This window comes from Agelaius phoeniceus, chromosome 5 (genome assembly GCF_051311805.1).
Source record: "Agelaius phoeniceus isolate bAgePho1 chromosome 5, bAgePho1.hap1, whole genome shotgun sequence".
Taxonomy (NCBI): Eukaryota; Metazoa; Chordata; class Aves; order Passeriformes; family Icteridae; genus Agelaius; species Agelaius phoeniceus.
This window is the reverse complement of record NC_135269.1, coordinates 39742972-39762625: the sequence shown is the minus strand read 5'-3', so window position 1 is coordinate 39762625 and position 19654 is coordinate 39742972. Positions and strand designations below refer to the sequence as shown.

Below are 19654 nucleotides of genomic sequence, written 5' to 3'. Positions count from 1 at the left end.
AAGAGGCCAAATAAAAGTTCTAGAAGCACCCTTAGTTCTGCTGCTTTTTAAATCTGGACTATGAGTCCTCAGAATGCTGATTTGTGTATCATTCCTGGGGTTCAGAGGGTAACTAGAAAACCCTCTGAACAAAATCAGTAGCATTAAGGTGCCTGGGTCATCAGCAGTGTGGTCATCGTCAGCTCCAGTACCCAGTCACAGCACAACCCCTGTGCTTTTCTGCTGAAAAACACTACACAACATTCCCAATAATTTCTGTACATATGATGAGTGCCACCACATTTGTCTTACAGAAATAATAACTATGGTAAACAGGTGTGTTTATATTCATGATGATGATTAATGACAGCTCCTGTCATGCCCTGCTAACAAAGCACAGCAATCATTCAATAAATGTTTATAATCTCGTCAGCAGGGGACTTATATTGTTTCTTTCTTCGTTCTACTAATTGTTTCAAGTCTTCCACTGGAACTGAAGGCCAATATTAAAACTGACACCTCAGTAGTTACTTTTATCTCTCCCTTTAATTTTAGTTCATAAAACCTGGTATTTCATTCACTTCACAATATTCACAGGGAAAAAACAATCGCATCACTACATGTTCATGATGTAAACTGACAAAGCCATGATTAAAACCAAGGACTTACACATCATTTCAGGAAGTAGGAAGCCCAGATCTCTGAATTTCTTTGTCTGAATGTGAACATCATATATTCTAGACACACTAAAATATAAAGGGTACCAAATTCTCTAAAACACTAAGGTACAGCATTATAACAGGAGCCACTGTAAGAAGAGGAAGACCTAGAACGAGTAAATTTCTTGAGCAGGGACAATCAGGATCTTTAGTTATTCAGTAAAGAATAGGACTGGAAAGTAAATGAAAGAAAAATAGCACAGATAAAATGAAAGAAATTGTACGCTCGTAATTGCTCGCAGGGAGAAGTGTTTCCACTTCATGCGAAGAATTATATAACTCAGGTCTCATTATTTCAGTGCCTTCAAATAAATAAGCTATTTTCCCTCAAGTAACTCCAAAGCAATGTTTTACTATCCATGCTCTGTGCTGCCCCAGGAGCCTAAGGGCCACTTGTAGAAGAGCCATAAAGGGTCATTTAAAAAAGCAATCCTATTACTAACAAACTTAAAACTGGCTGTTGTATAACAGTTTTAAGTAAAAAACAAAATTCGGCTTTTTTGGTCTGTTTCACAAATAATGAAAATGTTTTACCAAAACCAGCACACACCTGCCTGGCAAGAAGAGATGCATTGCTCCAGTCCTGCAGGGAACCCCACAGCCTCAGGTCTAGGTGCCACACTAACAGACTGTGTAGTTGGGTATCACACTACTGCAGCACAAGGAACAACACCAATTTATTATATCTTAATTATATAAACAACATAATGCAGCTAAAGCTACTATTCAAACAGACTAAACACCTACAAACACAAGTCTCATCCCCAGACTTACACGTTTTAACTAATATAAACCATAAAAGGGGTAAAATAAGATTTTAATATATGCATATGTCTTATCGGCTTAGAAAACATAAATAATTTCATGGGAGGCTGAAGAGCTGCTAACAGTCTTCTTTTTTTACCTACTCCTACTAGTTTGCTTGTCTATAAAATGAGCATAGTATGTAATTCTTCTCCTCCACTTGGCTTCCACCAGAAAGAACACTTTCACTAGCAACCACAATGTACAAGATGGTAGATAAATGGGATCATCTCCAAAACACACACATACCTCATCAAGAGTCAAGCAATTCTCTGCAAGAGGATGGATGTCATGAAATATAAAACTGCACTAGGTGCAATAACCAATTGCTTTAAAAAAACCCAACATTTTTTTAGCAATTTTAACACCTATGTGTGTTAAAGAAGATGAAAAAGCAGGAGAAGCAGCATGTGGGTAGACCCTTACCTAACAACTGTGTGAATTTGATCCAAAATGGAAAATATTGCTATTGTCACATGGGAAGTCTTAGCAGTGGAAGCAGAGACAACATCACTTGCTACCACTTTTGTTTTATTCAGAAAACCCTGAATGGGGAAATTGACACCGCCTGCCCCAGCAATAAAACTCAAACACAGCAGCTTCCTTTATCACCGTGGCTTACTTGCAAACTGACACAGGGGGGTAGCCCTGTGATGACAGAGTCTGTCTGGACATGGGCACCACATCCATGATGAACCTGAGGCACTGGGGCTATTCAGATCTCAGGAAAAAAGTGGAAAACAGAAATACTTCTGTAAAACAGAAATACTCAAGACCTGAAATCCATTAATGAAAATCTCCAGATTCCAACAACCATAAAACAGTTATTAAGATGAAGGAAATAAGAAGTTTGAATAAATTTTAGTTATTTCTTTTAAATATTATTTTTAACGTGTTTTCAAAGCCTGCAATATCCTCTACAAGCCTTTTTTTCTTGTAGGCTTCAACAAATACTTTAGTTTCTATGAAAGCTGAGATTTTACTGTACTGACATGACGAGATCTGTGGTAGGTGAAGAACAACCCCCCCACACATGCACATCCAGTTAACAGCAAACTAGCAACACACAATCATTGTAAAATAAAAAGCAGTTGTCCTGCATTCCTCATTCTCAGGATCAATTAACATCTCTACAGCTTGAGCAAGAGATACTCAATTACCTTGTCACCACATGACTCACAAAATCATTAACTCTTCTGCAACCCCAATCAAATCTGTGAGATTGCTGCAAACAAGAACTATTTTTACCAATTTACAAAACGGAGAAAATCTTGACAAGAGTGATGTTGCTACTGACCACATCATTAAGAAACCATTGGCATGTCACTCCCCTTGGTGTTTTGGCTTATGTATTTAATACAGCTTCAAAACCACCTCCAGTATGAAATGCAAAGACATTTATTCCTAACATTTTGGCAGCGATGGTGTGGGAGTTTCTGCACCATAACATTGAGCTGTCTTGCAGAATAACGCCCAAGTGGAGTTTTTCTGCCGACACCATCCCGAGAAGTGTATCATATATACAATTTTAATTTTAATAATTTCCAGATTTCAGTCAACAAAGAGGACATTTTCAATTCTGAGTCATAAAAAACCTTCAGTTTTTTCTTTTTTACCGTATTTGCTAGGCTAGGAGTCAAATACCTTCCCTTCACTTTCCAGTGATGACAAAGGGAGGAAGAAGGGCAAATCAGTAGAAAACCATCACGTCTATTTAAAGAACAAATTTGAAGAGGTTGATGGTCCTAAACTGAGGAACCAGATGATTCTGAAATAATTAATAGATGGCATCAGAGAGGGAAATGATATATGACTTCACTGCAGATGTAGACTATGGCAGATTACTTTGTCTAACATATCAACACTCTTGCTACACAACATATACTAGGCCTTGACAAAGGATAGAAGAAAGTTATTCCTTGGACCCTGGTGACTAAATGGAACATTTTAATGTCATGGCTAAAATTATAGGACCTTTCAGGTTAGTAGGTACTTACTAGCAGAATTCTTCAGACATCGCTTTTTGTGATCATTACTTAATATTGTCATTGTAGCAACACAGAAAGTAAAATCTTTAGGGCAACAGACTATGCTGTGAACCACGTTGAGAAGAACATCATCAGAAGAAGAACCACCAATGAGAAAAAAAAAGATCTTTCAGGAGATGGATGACAGACACCAGAAGTACCATAAATAAGGCAAAATTTAACAAGATGCATTCACCTTCTAGACCTGCATGTTTCATGAAACCTGTGAAGTTCCAAAATGAGATGAAAGAAACCCAAATCCTTCCAAATATTTTGAAAAATAGACTTAGTGCTGAAATCAATTTAGGGTGTGGGAAGAAGTGTTTGTTTTGGTCAGAGGTGACCAAGTTGAGCTGGGTCCCAAAACCACACTACCGCTCAAGACTAGGCTGAAACTCAAAGGTCTTGGCACAACACCCTTACTTCAGCAATTGGATTTATGTCATTTCTGGGAGCATTCCAGCACATTCTGCTACCCGGCATTCCTGATGGTTTGCAAACAGTCTTTGCAATAATATAAAAAGGGCCTTTTTCACACAAAGACTTGTTATAAGGAACAGGTTGAATGGCAGTGGTAGGATGCTGCTCAAGATAAGTATGATGCTTTTTTAAGTGTTTTACAAAAGAAGCACCAACTTGTCTGAGTAGGTTGGGTAGCAATTTTATCACCCATTATGTTCACACTGCAAAGTCACACTGAAATGAGTATGATGCCTGCACTACTAATGTCAATATGTGCTTGCGTACCAAAATTGTTACTTTGGTTTTTCTAGCATTACATAGCACAGACAGTTCAGAAAGATAGGAGAGCTGGTGCTGCATGTCAAAGTAAGGTTATCCATTAACTGAAAACAAGTGGATGAAACATCCAAGACAAAAAGACATCTGCCTCAGGAGCTGGGGTGTCTTTTTTCACTCAGGGAGCTTTAGGCAGCATTGCACGTTCCCTTCATCCTGCTGTGTGCCAGTATCACAGTTAATATGGTCTTCCATGGCAAAGCTTTGGAGGAGTAAAGATGGTATACCAAACAGTGCGAGCGAAAATATCCCAGTATCCAGGCACAGCTGGGTGGAGGACAAACTAAAGTCACCTTTTTCCTGTGATTCCCAGAGGCCTATTCTGTTTTTAACTTTGTTGTCTTTGTTTGATCCTGCAGTTATTCTAATGCAGTTTCTGCATTTTCCATTAATTCTGCCTCCCTGTGCAACACTAAGCCATATTACAAATGGGGGAAGAAGAGAGAGAGTAACAAGCTCATAAAGTGATTGTCTCAGACAATCTTCAAATGTACTGGCTAATTGGATATATAACTCATAAATGATGATAGAGAAGGGATGCCTAACAACATAGAGAAAGTAAATCTAAAAAAGCTCCGTCTCAGTTGAATGAACAATAGGCATTTGAGTTCATTAGATCTGATATTCTAAAAGTCATAACAATAAATACAATCTTTCCTGCAAGCACACATTTCTTTTAAGCAAATGACTGCAGAAGGAATGGCTATTAAAAGCTCTGCAATTACTTTAAATTTGTACTGTAAACAGTGTAACACCAGACCATAATTAAATTAAATATGAAACATTTCATTGTCCCAAACACAGGAAATTTAATTTGACAAGTGCATTTGTAGTAGCACCAGCAGCATCTTTCCAGATTTTGCACATTTAAGTAACTACCACACCTATCCAACCAAAACACTGACACATAAAGCACATGGAAACACCAGACAAAAGCACTTGAGGAGGAATTGTGCTTGAGATGGTATCTCTATAAAGACTGCATGGCTCAAATCTCCTGTGATTGTTTGGTTTAAGTAACTGTGAGATGTAGCTAACTCTTTGTGCATCCAGCTCCATAGGGCTGTGTGCTATTTTGAGTTCAATTCAATCTGAGTACTGGAACATTGCTGTAAACATCACTTCAAAATGTGACACACATTTTGTCCAGTCTGAAATACTTATGACCTCCACAAGCTGAAGTACATACTATTCTTCTATTATCTAAGTAGAGGAAAAGGAAAAAACTATTAGATATTTGGCTCAATCTTAGTGCCGTACATTAAGTTAAGAGTTAATAATTCATTAATCATCAGTCAAGAAACCTTTATTACATTTGACAGTTTTTGGAGGGGCTTTGCTTTCCTCTTTAAAGGACCTTCAACAACAACAATCAGCTAGGGAAATATTTTGACATACGGCTTTGACACGTTCTTTTGATTTACATATTAAAGCAAGGAGAAGTTACATGCTTTCACTAACATATCACTTTCAAATTTTTCAGTGCTAAACAGATTTAAAATTTTTAGTTCTTGTGTAGTAGATTTTGTGTAGCAGACTTCATGCCACTACGTTACCCATTATTACTGCATTGTCCCCAAATAGGTCTTCTTGCAAGAACTCCCTCTTAACAACATAGGTAAGTTGTACTTTTTAAAATTATCAGCATGATATGTTTTCTTAAAAATGGAAAGCAAACAAATTTGTATCAAGTAGAAGACCAGTAAACAACCAAGCACCCTACACTGATTGTCTTTAGGAGATAGGCAAGCATGGTGCACTGGGAGAAAGCCAGTAAGAACAACTCTTGTTTCCTAATTTTCCACAAGATAGCAGTTCTCTGGTGCTGTAAGACACAATCACATTTATCATTCTATCTTAAAACAAATGTAAGGTTCTTATTATTTATTTCAGCAAAGTGGAAATGAAGGAAAAAAGATACTGACAGTCACTCACATGGCACAGAACAACCAAAAAGTGCATCTAACTTCAGCAGCTCAGCAAGGCACAGCTTCACTGCAAAGGTCCCAAACCAGTGGCCAAAACAACAGAAACAGGCAATTTCTGCTCATGGCTGAATTATGCTCATACTGGCACCACCTTGCCCTGACAGTGCCACACAAGACCCCAGGCAGGGGCTGTGTGTGGTTCCTTCCTTCCCACTCTCCCTGTGGGCACCTCTGGCCACATCCTCTTCTCCAGAAGACCACGGCAGTCTGGCAGCGCTGAAACCTGACAGGCACAGAGGACAAACTCTAAGAAGCTGCAGGGTCCAGCATACACTTTGCACAGGGATTTCTAAGCAGGTGGCTTATTTTGGTTTTGGCAGAGCTGCTGAGTGCCATCACATGAGTGCCAGCAAAAAAAATCTCCACTTAATTCTCCAGCAGTGGTCCCGGACCTGCAGCGAGGAACCAGCCCACTCAATTTACTCACTACTGAAAAGACCAGGTCACAGCAGAGGCTTAGTAAACTGACTCTCCCTCAATAGCAAACATTATTCATCAACTTCAGCTTACAAATGAGTGCTCACTGCCTCTGTAGTGCTTTAAAAATATCCACACAGCCTTCTAAAGACACTCTACAAGGGCTACTGCCACCCTACTCACTCCTCAACAATGTTTTAACAAAAGGTTTCCAGCAGTCAGACTGGATTAACTGCATCTGAAATCTCACCAGGGTCTGCAGACAGACCCTCTTTACTTTGAGAGCTTCTGTGCCACTTCAGATGCTTTGTATTGTTCATCGGCAGCAGAGCCAGAAAGAGCTCTCACAGGAACTGACTTTAATACATACACGAGGCTCAGGTTCTAGCAAGGGAGGAATATTGCTTGCATTTCTGGAGTTTAAACATCTTAAGAACATAACATTTATCGCAGCCAAAGGAAAATGAGGTTATGCAAAATACTTACTTCGAAAATGTTCTGAGGCATAATAGTAGACATCCTCATAGCCCTCGTGGTAATCCTCCTCCGGCCGGTACTTTTTGCCTTTTCTTCTTCTCGATCTTCGTATCTGCTTGACAAAGCCCAAGAAGCGTTCCATCTCCTCCTCACTCACAGCCCCAGCCGGCAGCCCCCTTCGCCCTCTGCTTCACAAAGAGCTGTCCCAGCATGAATCAACGCAGGCACCGGAGCAGAGCAGCGGCTCCCACCAGCCGCTCCGCTACCATTAAACAACCCCTCCCTTATCTCAGCTGTGACTAGGAAGCATATTGTTTTGCCTCTTTTTTTAAAAAAAAGGGACACACACAAAGAGACACACTTTATCAAATCTACTGACTGGAATATTTCAATCTGAAAATAAATAAAGGAGGAAAGCATTGAAGCAAAAAGAGAATTTCAGGATTTCAAGCTGTTATTAAGCAGCGGAGGGCAAAGTTGAAGAGACCTTCTTGTCAGCAAGGGGAAGCCCAGCACTGAGAGCTCCCTATCCTGTGTCTCCATCATTTGAAGAGGGGCTGGGAGGCGGGGATAGACGTTAGTCAATGGACTGAACCATATCTCACAGCAAAACAGGTTTCCATTTGCCAGTTAAATGCTGCCCTCATATCTACCCGGGCAAAGGCTCAGAAGCACGTTTGATTTCATTTGTTGTAAGAACAGGAAACACGCCAATCCATTTCTGGCATCTCATACACTGGATGAATAAAGAGCAAAGTGGTTTAATCCATACACACAGCCCACTCACTGGCAAGTGTGCGCCGAATGCGTTAATTGGAGCAGCAGGGAGAAAGCTCGGCAGCTGTTAAAAAATGACACATATACCCACTGGGCATTAGTGTATTCTAATCACTGCTAGATCTAAACATTAAAAGGCGCCCCAGATAGGTCTCCTACAGAGCTGGCCAGGGTTGTGGCAATAGGCAAACAAAGGAAGCAACATCACAAGCACACTGTGACAATACTCATTTCAAATCCCAGCAGAGTTCAAAAAACTTTAAAATTAAGGTGCGGCAGAATATTTTTTGCGCGGGGTGAGAGAAGCAAAAAGCCTGAAAAGGCGCTGGCTTTTTTCTCTCGCTGTGTGCCTGAAACCCACAGGCATTCCCTAAGATAAGGCTGGAATTTCATCCGTGTTTCTGATGAAGTTTCCCTCCTGCACAAAAACAAAAGCAGTGACTGCTCGACTCCTAACACGATGACATCTGTCAGGGGCTTTTAATTGTCCTCACGTTCCCTAGTCCAGCAGGACTTGTCCTGTCCGTTGGCACAAGTTAGGGATTGAGCAGTCACCTCAGTCAAACTATGTGCTGAACATGGTCACTTGCATACAGGCTCCCAAGAGATACCATTTTGCACTTAAGAGCATAAGGAAGTCAAAGTCTTCCTGTAAAGCAGATTTTACAGGTTCATCATCTGGAAAAGGAAGAGCATGCAAAGCAGGGATTAGTTTCTGGTGATGCAGACATTTCAGTGAGTCATTCTGCAAAGAGTAAACCAGGGCAATGTTTTCAAAAGAAGAAAAGAAGAAGTAAAGCAAAAACCAGGATTGTAACTTACCAATTCTACTTCAAAAGAAGTATGCAGAGATTAATCAGTATTAAGTTGGGATCTTCTAGTTTTGAAACGTGAAAGTTTTAAGTAGAGGTCAACTAGACCTGATGCCTAGGGATCCTAAAACACACACTCACACTGAAAGATGGAACTGGAATTTTTTTGGGCTTGTTCCAGCTTTCCAGGTATTTTAAAACAATATTGTCAAAAACCCACACTCATTTTATCCGTAAAAGCTCAAAAATCCCTGGATGCTCCTGCCAAGCTCCCCACAGGAATACAGACTCATCCTCCTTGACCTCACCAGCCCTGCTTGCCCGCTGTGAAAATGCAGTCGCTGTCGCTAGCTGATGAACACCCCCAGGGCACCACCAGAACTATTTTTAGTAAAACTTCTATAAGGAGGTTGTGTTTCATTACAAGTCTGGTTTTATCACACAGCTTTCAACTTTCAAATGGTAAAGACCTTAGAGGAGTATTACAGGCATATTACCAAAATTTAAAAAGCCAAAGAAACTTCACCTATGACTTTAGGAAGGGATCACTGTTTGAAGGCTTCAACTTGCACCTTTTCTGCACTCTGCCACCAAGCAGCAAAAACATTACTGTCACAAAACATGAAAACCAAAGATGTAGCCTACAGCAGAGGCAGGACCCTCTCTTTTCAGAGAAGGAAATGTTAGATTGTCGCCCCTGTTGAGGACTCTCCCTGACAGATGTGAAAAAAGTATTTGTAGGTGTCAGTTACAGTCGAGACAGAAGTCTTGCAGCCATCACTGCTCCATGAAGTTAAATTATTACATTCAATTAAAAATTACAAAGCTTTTTAAAAAGGAGAAAATGTAAAACTTTCTGGCTTTTAAACTGTCTTCTAAATGAAAGCTGAAAACTGGAATAAGCAGACACACTTGGCTTTTACTAAGTAAATCCAACCTTTTCCACTGCCTCTGTTGCTTAACATAGTGCAGCAGAAGCAGTTTCCCTAGTCCTCAGCAGATCCCAGGGAGACTTCAGGCCAATCCTTAACAAGAGAAATACAACAAAGAAGCAGATATGGGAGCAGCCAAATGATCTGAAGTAGTAACACAAGCAGCAGGTGCAGGACATCAACTGCCTGACCACTGTCTAGAGAGAACTGATGTAAGACTGGGCAAATTTTCAGCTTTGGAAAGTACATTACTACCTTGTGCAATGGACTTCTCTCTCTCGTGCTCATGAGGTACATCACACAGCTACATGGCTGCTACAGTAAAGCAGAACATAATGCACCAAACGGTATTAGTGGCCAGTGCTCATGGTAATAGCTCCCAGCCATGTTGTGTGTAAAGTATGAAGGGCTTGAGGGGGAGCACAAGCTCTCCTCAGATAAGAAGAGGAGGTTCAAGCTCTGCTGCACTTCACTCTATCCCACCACCAACTACTCTCCACACAAACCAGGCTCCATCTCCTACGTTAAAGATGCAGAAGCATGCCTGCAGTTTCTAACGCACAAACTGACAATCCTGCCAGCATGTAAATCATACAGCCATTCCCTTTTACATGAATGCAAACAGCAGAAACAATTTCAGCATTTTTACATATTTAAAAAAAAAAAAAAAACATAGAGCAAGCTAAGCTTTTATTGGATTTTCTCTGACCTAAAATACTGTGGTATTTGGGACAATTTAAAGAAAAGGAAATACCTTAACTGAGGACATTGTTGCTATATATTAATACAAATCGGAGCATTAAGTGCTTTACTACACTAGTAAGATTTCTCAACAAAATTTTTGTTTCATATGCATTACATACCACTGCTACTGTTTACTGAAAATGCTGGAGACATTCATTAGCTACTCCTCATGCCATACCGGTAAATATTTAATCATAGTCCTACTTTCAAAGGTATACACAGATAACTCAGTTTCATAAACACAGTGGGAAAAAAACCAAATAAACAGCTTAACTACTGCTTCCCCCATTGCTCAGGATTCACCCTTCTGCAGTTTCTTGTGGAGAAGAGCTCATTTCTTAATGAACATGAACATGGTTCTTTGAACCTTCTGCTTGAAAAGAAATTTAAAAGCAGAAACTAATAGAGGCATACGGCAGTTTCAGAAAGGTATATTGATTGGACAGGACAAGCAGAGAAAGAAACAAACACTGTCTTTCAAATTTTTAAAATGCAAAAACATCAGAGATGACAAAGAGTTTCATCCTTAATGACAAAGAGAATAGGATAATTATGCCCCAAGGGCATAAAATTAGATGTTGGTTAATATTCTGAAGCTGTCTCTGAACTAGAATTTGGAGAATCAATTTTCTGGTGTTTTAAAGCCACAACAGAAAGTTGCAATGTAAATATGTCTGAAGCTCTTTGGCTCATCCTTTCTGCCTACTTCAATCAAAGCAAGCATTCTATTACCATTTCCAAGGGGACTCCTAACTTAGAAGAAGCAAGGATTGTCATGCTGTCTCCAGCATGACTGGCATAACAAAAATTTTGCCAAGTGGCACCAACTAGGTAATATTTGCATACTGCATTCTGATAATTAATTTGTTTACATTAAGGAGAAGCTCCATCAAACTGGATCACTCTCATGTCAGTGACTCACTGGAAAAGACCTCACAGCAATAATAAAACATACATAAATAAGACAGTCCTTTTTGCAAAGTTGAGCTGAAGCATGCATGCTTTTGCAGCCATGGATAATTTCCTAAAAGACAGATGTCAGCATTTAAGCATTAACTTGTCTTTATACCCTACCCAGAGCAAAGATTAGGTTTCTCATAATGCAAAATATCTATATTTAACATTTTATTTCCAGAAAATTAGCTATATAATTATCAAGGTAAACTTTCACAAGTGACATATTTCTTTTCTACAGCACTTTTCCCAGTATTTGGGAAAAGCAGCAGAAAAAACCTCTTGGTATCCAAGGATAAGCCACTATGGTAGTAAATATTTAACAAGTATTTCCATTTGAGTGGACTTGCAAACACGATGCTTTGAAACCAGAGCCTGTACATGAAGCAAGACTCTCTAATGTGTTGCATCATAAATACAGAATGGAATGGGCACCAAATATTAATAGTTTGGGGCCGTATTTTGCACTCTGTTAATCAGCATGTTTCAGTGTTTAAAAGAAGAATAGTTTAGACAGATGAACTCTCCTACCCTCCTGTATCTCCCTCTGCTTCTCTGAGCAGCCCTAAAAGTCTTCTGCTGGGGGAAGCAATGCCCCTCATTGGGAGGCAGCTATGGAAGAGAACACACAAGGCAGTTGCAGAGATGTACCTGCTTCAGGTTACTCTTGTGGAAAAACCCCACAGAATTATACATGGACAACACAAAAATTAAGATTATTATAAACAGCTCTTGGAGGTTGACTGAATAGAGAAAACGGGTTTTTTCCCACCTCCCTCAAACCCCTGAGCATAAAGGTACAGCAAGCCTCAAAAGGAAGAAATAATCGTTTCTTCTCTGTTTCTCCTTCAACTGAGGGATGTCTTTGATAACCCGCTGTCATTGTTTTTGAAAACCAGCAATAACTAACAAAGGAACTATTCCCCTTCTTTATCTTACAGAATCATCTTGTCTGACTTTCTAGTTTTTCAAGTGATGTTTGTTCACACGCGACAATTGCTCATATCAAGGCTGCAATTTTCCACTCTTTGCTCTAAATATCTTGGTGCAAAAAGTGAGCTTGTCAATTTGAAAATTATAAAATGCCTGTAATCAACAATCTATTACACTCTATAAGAACACACGGCCCACATACACAGAAGCAGAGCTGTGTTCAAAGCCAATATTGTGTGTGAGCAGTACCTAGCAGCAGCCCACCACCCCCCTGGGGTACCACTGCCCAACCCAAAACCCCTCTGTCAAGCCAGATTCCAAACTCAAGTTTTGTTCACTTCCTAAAGGCATCTGAAAAGAGCATCACATATGAAGGCATGAGACATATGAAATATTGCACTGCATATCTCTCCCATTTGACAGTTTATATACATGCAGGATAATCAGTTCACTATCTCTAGATTGTTGTTGCAGGAGAACTGAATGGTGATAAAATACTGCTGATCCATACTGCTATTTTTAAGATCTGATACTTGTTATACACTGTTAAATTATCAGTTTGCTCTGATTTTCATGCATTACATTCAGTTTCACAAGTCATACATTCTTGTTATTAATTGTTCACACAGAATCATAGACCATTTTTGTCCTCTGCTCCTAAATTAATGCAAGACTTGAGAGTTGGAGTTCAGCTTTTGCATAACCTAGCTGTAAATTAAATTAACTACCAAATCTTTTCCCTCTTTTTTCCTTTTTTTTGCAAGTGAACACACACACATTTCCAGTACTTTGAAATAAATAAAGAACTTGAGTTCTTTATTGTATTTGATCATATATGTTATTTTGTATTAAGATCCCCAGTAGTTTTGCTTTTTTGCAAAATTTTCTCACGTAAAAGCGTGCTCATAGATGTGAATGCCAACACAGGGATGAGGATAAAATAGAGCACACAAAGGAGAGAGGAAGAGGCTACTTTCATTTAGAGGGAACTGGGGGACTGCTTGTGTGTACAATACAAGAACACAGCCTCTCATATATGGAGAACGCCGAGAAATCTTTGTGGTGCTGTTTTGAAAGGGTCACTTGTCAAGTTGAATTTCATGCAGAATGTATGCTTCAGGGGAAAAAACACTTTTTTTTTCCCCTTGAATTCAGCTAAAGCCGTTTGCATACATTCTATTTTTTTCTCGTCTTTCTAGCCTATTTGGCTTTAAATAAGTGGCTAATTAGAAGATACAAATATGCATTAACAAATGCTAATTTTACCACCACCAAGGAAATACTGCTCAGGTAAAATTAAGTACAAAAAAACTTTGAATTTCCTTAATATTTTGTGACACCAATAATCATTCTTCAAGAAAAGCTAAGCAGAGAACTATTCCAACCATATGTAAAACCCCTTCAGGGTTAAAGCAGCAGACTGAAATTTTAAAATAGTAAAACTAGAACACAGCTCAGTTTTACTATTCAGACTAGGAAAGTCTGAATTAAAGGTGTTTTCATCTTTCTAAAGAAATGTAGCAAATGGCTAGAGGGAACACTACCATGATTTCGCATCATGTGTCTATTTTATGCACAAAGGATATCTCAAATCAACTATGAAATACATATGAAGAAGTGGTTTAGAATATGGATATGGCTTTTACTCCTCTCTGAGTAAAAACAGCATTATATTTCCCTGATTTTTGATTTTTCAACAACTGCACATTTCAACTCTGACAATAATTAAAATGCACATAGAGCACTGTAAGGAATGAATATTTAATTTATGAAATTACAGCTGGCCAGAACAAAAATACCTAGCTAATACATGAAGTTCTTAAAACAAAAGCATCAAAATATTTTCTTAGGCTGCAGACCACAGGAGCTATAGCGTGCCATCAAACAAGTTTGCAGAAGGTGGGATTTCACAGTTAATTGACAGTGGAAGACCTCTTTGAATATGTTGTGTGAGATTTAAGTCACAGGAGAATCCACCATTCAACATCTCTTTACATTACAAGACTTTTTGCTGTGTTCCCCCTCTTCTATTAACAATATTTAGTTGTGAAGAGCAGTAAAAACCTTGTTGTGTTTCATTATCGAAAACATCTACCTGTCATATATTTTGCATTTCTCTGATGAACCAATTAATGCAACAAGAAACTTCTGTGATTTGTTTATTAAACTGCAAGAGCAGTTAGAAGTAGTAGAAGATGGGCAACAGGAAAGAAATCTGAAGGGAAAAATACAAAAACTCTGGAGGCAACTATAAAATTGAAGTAACAGAGAAGCACCTGTGGGGGGAAAAACCCACAGGCATAAAGGAAGTTGAGCTGTATCCTGAGCTCCATGTTTTATCAGGGTCAAGATGTAGTAGATGAATAGAAAGATTTTATTGCAGGTGAGCTCTGACAAGAAGAAAATTCTGTTTAACTGTCAAGAAAATACTACAGAGAAATTCCTCATTATGATCACATGAATTTACAATAAAAGACTATGTAAATATATATGCAAATTAAACCATCCATCTGGACTCCACTGCCCTAGAGGCACAGGCCAAGCTGACAATAATGAAGAATCCAGTTGCCCAGACAGATTAACCCTTCTCCTTCTCTCTCAATATCCTCCACATCCAGTTTTAAGTAATTCCTGTTGTCTTTACACAGTCTGAAACTGCAGAACATACAAATTAAAAAGAACAGTAAAAAGACTCGAAAGGTAAAAAGGACAACTTCACATGTAACCTCACAGAAATGAGGCCCAAGTACATTTCCACAGCTCTGAAGGATGGAGGTTTCCATCCAGCAGCTCTCAGTAGCAAGGCCCATTGAACATTAGTGTGGTACTTCATCTCTCTCACGCCAAACAGCAGTTTGGGAAATGAGAGCTGCTGACACCTCTTTATGTATGAGGTTTCACTTCCCTTCTGTCCCCATTCCAAGGGCACAGAACAGGTTCTGCTGTTCAGTTTGTAATTTGTTTCCTAGTTCAAGTCCACCTTTTTACATCCAGGGGAACAGAAAAAGTAAAACTTAAAAGATAAAAAAGTAGAGAAAATCTGCTTAGTGCTGCTGCTAAGATGTTAACAAAGGAACTACAGACAAAGCAAAAGCACAGACTTCAAAATTGTCTGCTCCGTCCTCCATGAGAAGAGCATTCCTATATTTGAATGTTAAAAGACAAACCAAAGGGGAAAAAAAAAAAGGCATCACATCCCGAGCTTCTGAATCTCATTTACTTCTGCTATACAGTTTGACATTTTCTGCTGTAAATTCACTCTTACAATAACAACTTTGCCATATAAAATTGTGAGACTAAATATAATCACTTGTTCAATGTTGCACTCTTTACAGGGTAATAATAAAGGCTGTAACAAATAATTCTGATTTTACTCACAAAGACTATGAGATCTTTGACCTCAGCATACATTTCAAAAGCAACAGAATACTTGAGGTTTCTTCTATTTGAAAGCTGATAGTTCCCAAATGAAAGGTTACTTGGAATTTACATTCTGCGACACTCAGAAGAGACAAAATATTTTCAAACTTCTCTTTAGAGCTACTTTGTACACCAGGATTTACTTCATTCCTCTTCTGTGGCACTCCTCACCCATGGTAAATACAACTGCTTTCCAAGCTGTTCTCAAGAAGTCATCCCTAACACATCCACTTTACAACACTTGTTAACAATCATTTTCATCCTCACACTCAGCCCTGTGCTCTTCACTAAGATCCACACCGCCAGGCACTGCTTCTCTCTTGGTTGCAGGTTATAATGTGGGAATTCACAACTCCTGGAGTTTTTGTACCGTATGATGTATTTGGTCACATGACTAAAAACGTGCATATCAAGAAATACATAGCATTCCTCTTGTTAATTATTAAAGTCACAGAAAATGACTTGTAATTAATCACCTCAAGATTCAAGAGTCCAAGATACTGAGAGACCTCAGTTTTCACCCACACTAACAAAATGATAAAAGAAAATACTAAGGAAATTTTACACCAGACCAGTTAAATCATTATCAGTTAGTATGCAAAACTGACACAGCTGAAACGTCACAATCCCAAATGATTTTATAACTATTGCAGATATCCCAGGAAACCTTTTCACTCTTTTAGATGCTCAGAACACATCTAGAGTTCTAAAAGATGCAAATTCAGACAGGATGTGTCTTTTACAAACTGACTTGTTAATTATTTTTATTTGGATTACCCAACCATCAACATTTTCCTCAGAAGCACTAAAGCAATTCTGTAGACACGCTCATGCATTCTCCCTGATTTTATACCATTTTGTGCAGAGTATCACGTGGTATTGACTGACAATTAAGATTCCTTAATAAACTGTTCTGCAATTCTTCTTTCTCCTTAAAAATATCCCCTTAGGTCTGAGTTCAATCCCTTAAAAAATGGTGTCTCAGGTATTTACAACTGATCATCCTAATCTCTACTCTTAGACTTGTCCTTCCTGCAAATTGCTTCATGCACTACTTGCTCAGGTGTGGATGACACAATTTTTGTACTGCTATGATATAGGATGTCAATCTAGAAATCTTTTAAGAGCTTAACCTCACTCACTGTCCCACTGAGCTGAACATGATGCCTGGCAGTACCAAGGACTATGATAATGAGCAGCTGCTGCATCAGATGCTCCCAGCTGTGCTGGTATTGCCACATCCTAACTTCAGATACAGTCATTCCATGAGTTTTGTTTTGCTTAAGAAATATGTTTTAAAAAATTATTGTCACACTTATTTGAAGAAGAAAAGTTTACAAAGTGAACTTTCCTGCTGGGCCTAAAGATCACATCCTGGAAGCCAAGAGTGATAACTTGACATTTCATTTTCCAAGAAGTCTAAACAACCACAATAAATTTACAAATGTAGACATGCTGTGCTGTTAAATTTCATTTCACGCTTAGTAAGCAAACATTATCAAACTGTAAGTACTGTCATCCTCTGTCTTTTTAGTTAGAAATCTTGTAGCCAATAAAGGTGTGACCTTGAAATATTCCACAGATGGATGAAGTCACTTTGCTAGCCCAATCATTACACATCTGCAGAATTGCAAAGTTAGGTCACATTTACTCTAACTTCACTTTACAATAACTTTACAAACTGCATTATCATTATGAGTCACTAAGAGTGCATTAATGAAACATGTGTCTGAACTGTCATGAAAAATTCAATTTTGAAACTAAAAATGCTGAGACAATGCAGAAGCTAATTTTTATATATATATATATAAATAATTCTATATATATAAAGTAATTCTAGTATTCCTAGAACTACTTTTACTACCAAAACATAAAAAGTAAACCTTTTTTTATGCTATTTTTCTAATACATTGTCAAAACCAAAACTTTTCTGTTTAGGAAGCCAGTGAAAACATATGGCCTTGTGTGAGAGGATGATGACATGTTACAGAACACAGCCATAAATTCATCAGGATTTTTCATGTGGGCTGAATCTACTCAGATTTTAAAGGGAAAACTAAAGGAAAAATTCCAGTGCTGTTTCTTCAAGGAATAGCTATTGTTTTCTGAGACTCCTACTGCAAGTGATATACTACACCAGAGTCACTACACCAAACAACCAGATATATCCAACAATATACCTTTTTTAATGATTTAGTTACCTAAAAATATCCTGCCCAGTTACAAGACATAATGATTCATTACCACTTCAAATCTTATTGAATACATCAAATCACATCTATTTTCAGACTAATTACCAAGTAATAAGACTAACTGAATAAAAACTGCAAAACTCTGAAAAGGATTTAGGATCTCTAATGAGTTGTGAACTACTGTAAATAAACAAAGAAGTTGAAAAACAAGCATTTTGCATCTTGAAAGAAAAAAGAAAATAAAAAGCAAACAAAAGTTAATTTGAAGTACTGCTTGGATGCTTCTAAGTATGATTGTTTTTTTGTCTCAAATGATTCCCTTCTGAAAGATCCACCATCTCCACCCCACCAACAAATATCCCAATAAGTGATTCCCCATAGGGATAGAGCTACTTTAAAATCAGAAAGACTCTGCAAAGAATAAAATCAAGCTCCACACCACCACATCTAGAAACGGACACAGCTTCTATCTAAATTGTATATGGTTTGGTTTTGGATTTAAAACGCAAAATATCTCAATCAGATTCTCTCTTAGCCATTATGTTAATTTTTTTATATTGGTTACTCTTACTTTTAAAAACACCTTCTCTGAATACTGGCATCTACTGAGGCCAGTGGGAAGAACTTCCACTGCCTCAAGTGGATGCTCTATGCAAAGGGCATTGATATACTGGGATTGGACATTGCCCTGTTCAAGCTTGGATGAGGCTCTGAGAAACCTTATCTAGGGTTCCTGTCCATGGTGGGGGGTTGGAACTAGATAATCTTTAAAGTCCTTTCCAACACAAACCATTCAATGATTTTGTGACTTAGAAGGAGGGGGTTTTGCCAGATTCTGATGTCAAGCTTTGGTGGTTACTTTACAACAACCAAAAGGAAATGGTAGCATGAAAGGACAGGTGGGGAATGACCCTGTCTTTTGCAGCTCACATCCTTGATTCATCAACTGTTACTCGTAAGTCCAAAAGCTAAGACCTGGCAGGTATCTGCAAAACCAAAGCCTTCAAGAGTTGGAGGAAAAAAATCCAGCTTACACACCCGGATTAAAGATATATCAGTCCTTTTATGCAATGTACTTGCACACAGAACTGATGCCTGCTACAGTGCCCTTTTTTTTATTTTTTTGCAAAATGAATGGAAGAATTTCTGTCACTAATTTTGGAAAAAGTCTAATTGTCTGGTTTAGGAAGACTAGTCTATACTCCTTAATAGTGTGTACACCAGTTGGGTTCAAATCAAGTACATACTAATGGGAACACATGATGGATTTATGAATATTTATGTCCTTGATTTTACCTATATTCAATAACTGTTGCAGTGTGATGCCATTTCCTGTTTCACCTATCCCAACCCCCCAGGTGTGCCCACCTCTCCTTTCCCCTCCCCCTGTCCCCAGGCTTAAAGGAGACGGGTCCATGCGGTCTGGATTCTGTTGGGAGCTGTTACCAGATTCAGAGGTCTGTCATCCTGGAATAAAACTCTGGATTAAAACTCTACAATAGAATGCTCTCCTTTCTCTCTTCACTGTCGCCTGAACCTTTTCCATCAGAGGTAAACTGAGTTTCTACTATGCCTGGATTTGTTCTGAGTGCCCAGCTGCAGCATCCAGCCGGCCAAAGGTATCTCTGAGGTGAAACACCACAGCTGCCGCCTTTGGTCCAACAGCAAGGGTCAGACGAGG

At 38.7% G+C, this 19654-nt stretch overlaps 1 protein-coding gene across 16 annotated transcripts in view; it reads right to left on the bottom strand.

The window, feature by feature from the left end:
* The window catches only part of GRIP1 (glutamate receptor interacting protein 1), a 307874-nt gene that overhangs the window by 207066 nt on the left and 81154 nt on the right, over positions 1-19654 (bottom strand). For 10 of the 16 annotated variants that reach the window (XR_013182413.1, XR_013182414.1, XM_077178858.1 and 7 more), the window contains exon 1: positions 7219-7740. The exons of 5 other annotated variants lie outside the window; for them this stretch is intronic. Coding sequence is in view for 9 of the 11 variants with exons in the window: in XM_077178858.1 (XP_077034973.1) it covers positions 7219-7351 (133 nt within the window). In the remaining 2 variants the exon portion in view is untranslated. Of the gene's footprint in view, positions 1-7218; positions 7741-19654 lie in introns of those variants that run through there. One more of the 16 variants, XM_077178848.1, reaches the window with a different exon arrangement.